The sequence below is a fragment of the Berghia stephanieae genome, chromosome 1 (assembly GCF_034508935.2).
Source record: "Berghia stephanieae isolate SIO BIC M18660-M18661 chromosome 1, UCSD_Bste_1.3, whole genome shotgun sequence".
In the NCBI taxonomy this organism is placed as follows: Eukaryota; Metazoa; Mollusca; class Gastropoda; order Nudibranchia; family Aeolidiidae; genus Berghia; species Berghia stephanieae.
This window is the reverse complement of record NC_088360.1, coordinates 23720880-23731649: the sequence shown is the minus strand read 5'-3', so window position 1 is coordinate 23731649 and position 10770 is coordinate 23720880. Positions and strand designations below refer to the sequence as shown.

General features: G+C 34.2%; 1 protein-coding gene across 2 annotated transcripts in view; it reads right to left on the bottom strand.

Annotated features, from left to right (window-relative positions):
* Positions 1 to 4219: 4219 nt before the first annotated feature.
* LOC144970713 (very long chain fatty acid elongase 2-like) overlaps positions 4220 to 10770 on the bottom strand; it is a 22105-nt gene continuing 15554 nt past the window's right edge. For both annotated transcript variants that reach the window (XM_078910644.1, XM_078910635.1), the window contains exons 5-7: positions 7784 to 7955; positions 5904 to 6028; positions 4220 to 4702 (exon numbers count right to left, since the gene is read on the bottom strand). In XM_078910644.1, coding sequence (XP_078766770.1) covers positions 4400 to 4702; positions 5904 to 6028; positions 7784 to 7955 — 600 coding nt within the window. In that variant the 3' untranslated portion in view covers positions 4220 to 4399. The remainder of the gene's footprint in view (positions 4703 to 5903; positions 6029 to 7783; positions 7956 to 10770) is intronic.

The following is a 10770-nucleotide window of genomic DNA, read 5'->3' as shown; positions in this document are numbered from 1 at the left end:
TTATTTATTTATTTTATTTTTCATCGTGAATGAGATGTGTAAAAATCTATTCACGAGAGAACAAATAAAAATAATTCCCTTTTTCATCTCCAATGGGGAAATTATTTTTATCGTCTATTCCAAGGGAATATAATATTCAAGGTGTCAGTCACTTTAAAGTGCCAAGTAATAGTGAACATTTGGATTACATGTAGAAAATATCTCTCTGAGGTACGTAGTGGACTTTTCATTTTAGGATCCATCAGAAACGATTTATTGTTAAGCAGAACAAAAATGTCACATATTGTGTTTAGCCCATGCGCACTTTTCTGTAGGATCTGTTTTTGTTTTTAAGGGTTTTACGGCGCTTGCAACACATTAAGGTCATATCAGCGCCAGTAAAAAGGAAGAAAATGGGATAGTAAAAAGTTCTAAAATTACAATTAAAGCATAAAAGAAAAGGTGAGACAAAGGGGAATTGGTTCAAATTGGAAACAGATGTAGATTCCAAGAGCACACTATCAAAGTACTTAGTTTGAGATCACCTAAAAGTCTCATCCAGACACAAGCACAGGTCCCAACCAAGAGGAATACACTGAAATGTTTACAAATCAAATAATATAATATTTAAACTAAGCATAATACAATGCATAATAGAGAGATGATTTACAAGGAAAAAAACATCATCTCCCAAAATTCTAACTATACATTCGACTGTTTCCCTCCTAGCCAAGGAACTCCAGCCAGGGTCCTGACAAAACTAAGTGATATCATTCCAAGACAACGACAGGAAACAATTGGAAAACGGGTAGAGGGGGATAGAAGACACAGCATGTACCTCCCCGCCCACTATGGGAGGTCAGGATCCCCACCCAGTTTTTGTAGGATCGACACCCCAATGCAATTATGGGCTGGTTCCAGCATTGTTGTAATGGCAATTATTCTTAAGGATCTATTCCAAGGAAAGGCTTGAATATTCCAGGTGTCAATCTCATTGCAGCAACGTAAAGAGAGGACAGTTTTATTTGCTCAGGGTCACGCATCTTCACATGGGGAATTGGACTCAATACTATTTGGGTAATAATAAAAATCATATCGCTGTGCCACACTTCCCCTTGCTAAAATCTTTCTCTTGGTTAATGAAAGAATGGAATAAAATACATGTAAAGCAAAACAAAGATTATCAAAAGTAAAATAGCTTGCAGTAGATATTAAAGTCATAAAAAAAAACAGGCAAATATTATGTCTCAACAACAGCTATTAATAATTGATGGCAAACAAAGATTTGAATAGAATGGATCAAAATGTAACACATCAAAACAAATAATAACAATCACAAAATATATTGGAACAAAAACAATAATTTTTTAAAAATCAAATATAACACAAACAATCAAATTATGATAAATCAGAGCAATTCATGTTTTTTCCTTTTTTTTTTTAATATTTATCTTTGTTTTTTGTTTTTTGTTTTTGTTTTTTTTTTGTTTGTATGTTAAATAAATTTTAAAAGAAAAAAAGCGATCATAAAACAAATCTTGAAATCTAAACTTGAAATCCTTTCATAACATGTTAACACAATAAAAGTCACAAAGTAAAGATAAAAACATAAAACTTTAAGTAAAGGGTGTAACAAAAAGCCAAAGTTTTAAAAATGGAATTATACGTTAATCACTGACAACCAAGGAATTATATCAAAATCAAATTATTTATTTCATAGGAGTAAAGCATTATACCTTTATATTGTATTTCATCAACAGTGTAAACATTGCTTTCTGAAAATCAAAAGACACAAGTATTATCTAAAATTTAAAAATTGTCTTATTTGTTTGCTTTCAGGTGATTTAAATCGCTTGTAACTTCTTTCAGGTCACAACAGTGCAACTCAATAAAAATTTCCTTTAGTTATCATCTAATCATATTTCTTTTTCAAACTGTTTTTATAAGGATCTCGCAACAATCAATATTAATCATCAATGTGTTTTTAAAAAAAGAAAAAGAAAAATTTTGTTCGTTGACGGTTTGAAAATATAAATTTGTACCTTTATAAAATGTTAAATGCTGATAGTGACAAAATCTAAAAAATGTTAAATATTTAAATGATAATTAAACAAAATGGAGCAAACATGCGACGTAAGGGTAGTCTATAAATATATCAAGGTAAAAATACAGTTAAGCTAATGTATCGATATGTATATCAATGCAAAATGTATCAATGTCTCTCAGACATGAATAACCTTTGGTGAAATTAAAATTGTGAAAGAATTGATCAATTGTTTCAAAATAATATTATGTCGGGTCGGGATGAACTCGATTCTTAAATTCAGAAAAGTGAGTGGAGCAGGCAATTATGTTGATAACAACAAGAGATGAAGTGAGTAGGAAAGTATCAGAAGACAACAGAGAATAACAAAATTTTCGCGGCGGTGAAGGGGGTTCAAATGGTAAAGTCACGCTCTCACCGGTCAGGCGGAGTTGTCGTACCAGTAAGGTCGCGGATTCAAACTCCCATCACCGCTGCGAAAAGTTTTTTATTCTCTATTGTCTTCTGGCACTTTCCTACTCACTTCATCTCTTGTCGTTATCGATTCTTAATATTGAGTGTCAGGCTTTAAATCAAACGCTTTCAAAGAGGACAATGATTTTTAGTTTAAAAAATTTTTAAACAATTATTTTTAAATCTAGATCAGTTTGACTTTTAAACACAATTTCTGTTTTCATCCAGTTTACATCGAGATTAAATACAAATGATGAATATAAAAATGTCAAAATGAGATCGGAGAATGTGCCTTGCTTGCTTATCTTATCTACGTTATATTTGTTTTTGTTTGTTTTTACAGGGCATGACGCCACTTTTCAGCCATTTCAGCACCAGTAAAAACGAAGATGATTGGGGAAATGCAGATTCAAAGTTTTACAAATCAAAGAAAGAATGACACAAAGGAGACTGGTTCAAGTAAGGAACAAAGTATTCCAAGAGCAACCCATCGATGTGCCTTTTTTGACATAATCTACATGCTAAGGATACCACTATAATGGTAACACTCAAATGCAAACAAGGAGGAAAAAATGTCATCTCTCAAATAAAAGAACTATAAATTTGACTGCCTCCCTTTTTGCTAAGGATCCCAGTTAGGACCTGGAAAAAAACACCCAAAGCAATCTCAATCCAGAATTAATACAGGAAGTGATATGAGAAAGGAAAACTGACTACAGGGTATAGAAGACACAGCAAAAAGTGACCTCTCCACCCACCATTGGGAGGTCAGAAGACTCCGACCCAGCATATCGGTTTTATCTGTTATAGCACTGGAATAGAAATGCTTATCTTGATATGAACTCTACGATTGTCCAAATAAAAATGATAAAATATCTTTTTAAAACCATTAATAAAAAAATAATTAAAATGCAGAAACAAAAATATTTCAGAGGTAGAATGTATTCATACTTATTGGCGTTTTTCTCATTAAATAATAAGGAGGCAAAAAGCAGAATAAAAAGAAATTAATTTTTTGAATAACATAAAGCATAATTATAAAAAAAAAATTTAAAAGAAGAAATTTAAAAAATGAACCAAAGATTTTACATTTTTGGGATCTGATGAAAAGGGAAATGAAATCTGAGGCTTGTATACATAGATGCATATTGAGGTATTTGACTTAAATAACATTGGAAAAATAAAACAGAACTATTTCGTGAACACTTGAATATAATATAACACCCTGCATATATAATGAAGCTTAGCTCTAGGGTATATAAAACAACCTTGTGTAAATATGAACCATGAACTTATGGACTTCCTGAGAAACTCTTTGGCTTGAAATGATATGAGTGGATGGATAGTATTCGATTCAGTATATCATTATTCATATAATATAAATAAATAAACAAATGAAACAAAATTAATTTCCTCGTTGACTCGCGTCTTCAGGTGAATAATTCTTTCATTACAATGACCAAGACACAGAACTTTCTATAATATGAATATTCAAACATTTCAAACAGGATGCGGATAATGTCTTCAAGACACTTCAAACAGTTCACAACGTCAATGGTAAAGTCTTCTTCTTCTTCTTCTTCTTCTTCTTCTTCTTCTTCTTCTTCTTCTTCTTCTTCTTCTTCTTCTTCTTCTTCTTCTTCTTCTTCTTCTTCTTTTTATTATATTATTATTATTATTATTATTATTATTATTATTATTATTATTATTATTATTATTATTATTATTATTATTATTATTATTATTATTATTGTTAACGTTATTGTTATTATTATTATTATTATTATTATTATTATTATTATTATTATTATTATTATTATTATTATTATTATTATTATTATTATTATTATGCCTTTAACTATATTCTTACAATCTATTGTCTAAAAGAGATTTTCCACATCCCACAGCTTAAATAAATGATATCTATTCTGATTTTAATCTGGACTGAGCATCGGAAAGACCGTTGGCTTGAGGTTGGGTGATCCCGTTTGCTGCATTCTCCTCGTTATTACTATGGCCGCCGTTGGCAGACAGTCCCCGTGGAGGGCTGGCTTTAGGACTGGCAGCCCCTTTAGCCCTTGCTATATAGGCCTGCTTGTAGAAATTTCCGAACAAGGCCAACATGGCCACCATGTACCCGGCCAAGAGGTTCTGGCCCCACCTTGGAAAGTCACAGCCGATGCGGATAGAGTTGACGGTATGTGTGAAGGTGACGCAAAATTGGAACTGGCAGGATGAAAAGGGTGGAATGATAGCGTTTTAGTGTTAAAAAAGAAGATGAATGAGCATTTATATAGCATGAAAAGGGTGGAATGATAGTTTTCTAGCATTAAAAAAGAAAATGAGAATGAGCATTTATATAGCACAATCTTCACTAAACATGCTTAAGGGACTTTACAAGGGGTCCCTTACCTACAGCAACATTTAACATTTAGGATGAAAACATGACACCTGTTAAGCGAAATTACAAAGTTGTTGGGTTTTTTTTCTTTTCGGATTGGTAGTTTTAGCATGTTTTAGCTGCTACACTTGTAAAGTTAATGTAAAAAAGAAGGATCATATAATACCAGTTCTTCGGGAATTGCATTGGCTTCCAGCAAAGCACAGGATAGAATTTGAATTATCATAGACTGTTCTCAGTCCTTTAAACAGACTAGTACCTAAATACTTGAAAGAGCTAATTAGAAAAGATAAAACCCATTCCTAACTTAAGATCATGTCAATCCCAACTCCTAAAAAGTTACCAGCCACTTTTAATGAAATTTGTTTTTTCCACTATTGCGCCACGCCTATAGAGTTACTTTTTCCCTTGGTGAAATTGTACCATGCTTTATTTTAGTGATATTTTTGTGTTTATGTCGATTTTTAAAAATATCTTTCAGATGATATAAAACTTTTATATCTTTTATCAATATTTTCACATCTTAAAACAGACAAATTAAGATTATTTTCAATTCCCTTGATCAAATTATTTACTTTTTTTTAAATACCAAAATCGGTGTGCAGATATTTGCAGGCCTCTTAACCCAACACAATTATGGGCTTTATTTCATTGTGGTAATGTACAATAGTTGGCGTTGATTTGAGAGCAATTCCATTCCAGCCATTAGCCCAAAACTATTTGGGTTGTCAGACCGATTATCATTATCAATATTATTATTATTATTATTATTATTATTATTATTATTATTATTATTATTATTATTATTATTATTATTATTATTATTATTATTATTATTATTACTATCATTATCATAATTGTTACCATCATCCGAATTATATCATTTTTATTATTATCATAGTAATTGTTATTATTACTATCATCATTTTTGTTATATGTTCCAAAACCTTTTAAAAAAAAACAAACAAAAAAAAACAAAATAAAAGCAATGACAAAATAAAAAGGAATCAGGTTGGCCTCTCTCACCAGCTGGAATCGAGTGATGTATCTTTTCCACCAGAGTCTATGCCTGAGGGATGGAATGGCAGCCAGACCGTAGTACAAATACATTACCACATGGACCAGGCTGTTCATCCAACTGCCAAACACGGCTGTGTTGTCGTTGTCGTTGTCGTATTGGGGGCAATGAAAAATGACAAAATGTAAACATGTCATCATTGTATATTAATCAATTAATATGCTAGTGACAAAACATTTTTGCTACCTGCAGGACATTGCAGTGAAACACATCACGGTTAACGTAAAAACCCATTGACTTTGACGTCCTTCAGTGTTCTTTTGATAAAACTTCATAACTCCAGATAATTTATAACAGTGCTGCAATATTAGTAACAAAACAAAAAAGGCTTGCGCACTCTCTTCCTTTACTGTATGAACCTCCTTCCCCATTATAAGAGCACAAAAGACACCACTCAGTTTTACACATTGTGGGGTTGCCAGTAATCTATCTATTCTTCATGTAAAAGCATTAACATATACACTATAGAGGAAATAGCAAAGGTACTCATTTCAAACCTGATTTGTGTGGGTAGTACATGTAAAGAATCTTTACCAAAAAAAATTTAAAAAATACAACAAAGCCAAAATCATATGGTTTTACGCTAACTATCACCCATCACTTCATTACTGCTTGACGATTAACAAACAGCCAATACGAGAGAACTATTATTTTGGCCACTGGTCTTATGTTACTGAGGTGTAATGAAAATGTAAGGTTAATTTTAATAATGGGAATATATAATGTCATTTTCTGTTTTATAAATGCCAATTAATAGAGAGACAGTAGAATCAGGAATATCAAAAGAACACTAAAGTACATCAAAGTCAGTGAAGGATATTGGACATTGCTTCCTCTGTAAAATGATTATGAAAAATAGTTGAATTCATGACAGAGATATTCATTCATTCATTTTGTTCCCAATAAATAGTCTATATTAATAAAACACATATGTGTGTATGTGAGTCTGTCTGTATATGTGAGTCATAATTTTTTAATACATTAATATCAGTCAGTTGGTAGTTATATATAATGCCTGCGATCAATAAGAAAAATAATAATAATAATAAATAGAGGTGCCTAAATGAGTCAATAAAATGGAGATAAAGATAAAGGGAGTAAATCTGACTCATGAATGAACAACACAAAACAAATGACGTTTCGGCCCTTGGCAATTAGACAATCTAATATAAATATATATGTATTCTGTGTTTACTTGAAAAAGGCCAAAGGCCGAAACGTCGTTTGTTTTGTGTTGTTCATTCATGAGTCAGATTTACTCCCTTTATCTTTATCTCCTGCCGTCAAAAGAGGTGGGGAGGAGAAATTGAGTGAGAAAGGATGAGAGTGTCAGTAATTAGTTTGACATCGAAGATGTTGCAGGTCTGGTGGAATGCCATAAAAGGCAGGTTGAAATCATCGCTGCCCTGTTTCAATTAACTCCATTTTATAGACATCTGCGGGTCATAAAGCTTCTGTGAAAAAAATAAAATCCCTGCTTACTCTTCTTTTATGTCTTTTTCAGCAAAATCAAGACAGATAATTAATTTGATCAAATGGTACTGGTGAAATGAGAGAGAGAGAGAGAGAGAGAAAAGAAGAGAGAGGGAGAGAGAGAGAGAGAAAAATAGAGAGAGAGAGGGAGAGAGAGAGAGGGAGAGAGAGTGACAGAAAGAGAGGGAGGGAGAGAAAAAGAGATACAGAGAGAGAGAGAGAGAGAGAGAGAAAGGGAGAGAGCGAGATAGGAGGGGGGAATGAGAAAGAAAGGGGGGAGGTGGGGGAGGGGGGAGGGGGCAGGTAAATCTATGTTAAAGATATCCTATCAATCTGCGTTGATTTGATTACTCACACATTCCCCCTGGTATAAACATCATGGTCCACCACCAGATATTGAGCATGGAGGCGTGGTGGAATACGTGTAAGAAACTGACTTGCTCAAACTTCTTCCTGAAAATCATGCAAACTGTGTCCATCATCTCGATGGATTTGGAGAAGAAATACCACCACAACACTTTAGCCACCTGTAGGACATAACCATGAAAAACATCTGAGTCAATTACCACCACAACACTTTAGCCACCTGTAGGACATAACCATGAAAAACATCTGAGTCAATTACCACCACAACACTTTAGCCACCTGTAGGACAGAACCATGAAAAACATCTGAGTCAATTACCACCACAACACTTTAGCCACCTGTAGGACAGAACCATGAAAAACATCTGAGTCAATTACCACCACAACACTTTAGCCACCTGTAGGACAGAACCATGAAAAACATCTGAGTCAAATAACACAAAGCACTTTTGCCACCTGCAGGACATTGGAGTGAATCACAACGGGGTTAACGTAAAAACCCACTGACTTTGACCTACTTCAGTGTTCTTTTGTCTGTTTTTTTTTTTTTTTTTTGTTTTACGGCGCTTGCAACACATTTAGGTCATATCAGCGCCAGTAAAAAGGAAGAAAATTGGATAGTAAAAACATTCAAGGTGTACAATTAAAAGGACTTGAGGAAAAAGTAAGACAAGGGGAAAAGGTTCAAATAGGGAACAGATGCAGACTCCAAGAGCACACTATCAGTGTACTTAGTTTGAAATCACCTAAAAGTCTCACCCAGACACCAGCACAAACCCCCACTAAGAGGAATACACTCAAATGTTTACAAACCATATGTTAAGAATAAAACAAAATAGTACATAACAGAGAGATGATTTACAAGGAAAAAAATATCATCTCCCAAAACTCTAACTATACACTAGACTGTCTCCCTCCCAGCTAAGGTATCTGGCCAGAGCCTGGACAAAACCAAGTAATCTCATTCCAAGACAAAGACAGAAAGCAAGTTGGAAAACAGATACAGGGGGATAAAAGACACAATAAGTACCTCCCTGCCCACTATGGGAGGTAGGAACCCCACCCAGAGTGTTCATTTGATAAAGCTTCAAAACTCTAGATAATTTAAAACAGTGCTGCAAGATTAGTAACAAAATAAAAAAAAGGTGTGCGCACTCTCCTACTTTACTGTATGAACTTCATTGGCTCCCTGTTGAAGAAAGTTTTTAATTATAAAATTGCCATGATGTGTTTTAAATGTATATTGCAGGAAGGCCCATCTTACCTCAGAAATTATTTAAATACCTACAAACTGTCCAGGTCACTCCGTCCACAAATGGATGCCACTAAACCCTGTTTTAATATACCTCGATTGAAAATGTATGGAGAGAGATCATTTTATAATTCGGGCCCTAAAGTTTGGTGGAATTTTAAGAGATGCACCAAACATCACTATTAAAATCTAGATTGAAACATCATTTTTTTTTTTTAATCTTGCATAGTCTTTTATTGTATTGTACTACTTGGTTTTATTTGTATGGATCAATTGGCAGTATATGTGGTATTAGATTATTGGTCCTGGGTTCGAGCCTCACTCGACGCATAGTTGAGTCCTTGGAGAAGGCTCTTTACTCATATTCTCTCACCGTACTCAGGTGTAAAATGAGTACCTGGCCGTTAACAGCATTGTCTCTGTCCCAAAATATTGTAATATCGCCTAACAGGCATCATGTCTCGTTGTAAGTATTATGTGTCGCTGTTGGCCAGGTGCCCCTTGTAAAGCACTTTGAGCACGTTTAGCGGAAATTGCGCTATATAAAAGCTCAATAAACAAAATAGAAATTAGTGTTACAAATGTATGATTTAATGTATTGATGCCAACATAGAGCACAGCATCGTCATGGTTATGCGCTGTAGAAATGCTATTTATCATTTAGTGCTGGCATATGTCATCCACTGTCTCACATTAATTATGTCGGGATTAATAGGACCCAGAAGGATCATCAGAACGACAAAAAAAGTGAAACTAGAATTGAAATGACAGGAAAAACTAATTTTTAATTTTTTCAATGTAAGAAATTGTCTTTATACTCCACCGCAACGAATAGAAATTAACCTCACGTTTCATATTCGTGTCTATAAATTCTATTTTCAGAACCTCGTTTATCCCAACATAAAACTGCTTATAGACAATGGGCTACATACTATCTGTGAATTCAGCCAAAGTTTGGAGCAGGCACAGGTATTGATAACGAATAGAGCCATGCCAAGAAGAAAAAGAAGTAGAAATTAAGAGATTGGAGATTGAAAGGGCTTGGCCACACCCTGAGAAGGCCTGCAACAAACATTACCAGTCAGGCTCTTACATAGAACCCGTGGGGAACGAAGATGAGAGGGCGGCTTAGAAATAGCTGGAGAAGGGCAATAATGGAGAACCTAAATAATCCGAAGGCTTAAAACATGGAGAGAAGCTGAGAAGATGGCACAGTGCGGACAAGGTGGAGGGGATTCCTCAACGGCCTGGGCTCCAGCCGGAGTGAAGGGCCTAAGTAAGTAAGAGCTACGCCTGATATAAACAGAGGATATAAATTCAGGCTCTGAGCGTCAAATCCGTGACCTAATTGGTACGATGGCACGGTCGGCCTGGCTGCGAAGATAGGATGGCAAGCAAATTCTGATTTTATCTGTCACTTGTCTATTCACCTTTATTTCTCATCATTATATTATATCATTTGTGGTGTCACATATTTGACCCACCTTCTCAAAATAGTAATGTAATGGGGGGTGAACCAGATGACCAAATGTGAATTTAAAATGAAAATGATCAGAAATATAGCATTTCACTTTTTACCGCCTTAAGAAATTACACTATTTCTTCTTGATAAAACCAAAAAAAATTGTTGCCATTAATTCCATATTAAAATATTTTTTTTAACTGCAGCACTGCAAAGTGAACTAAGGCAAGGTGACTTGCTCAAGGCCACAAAGTGCAGTGAGT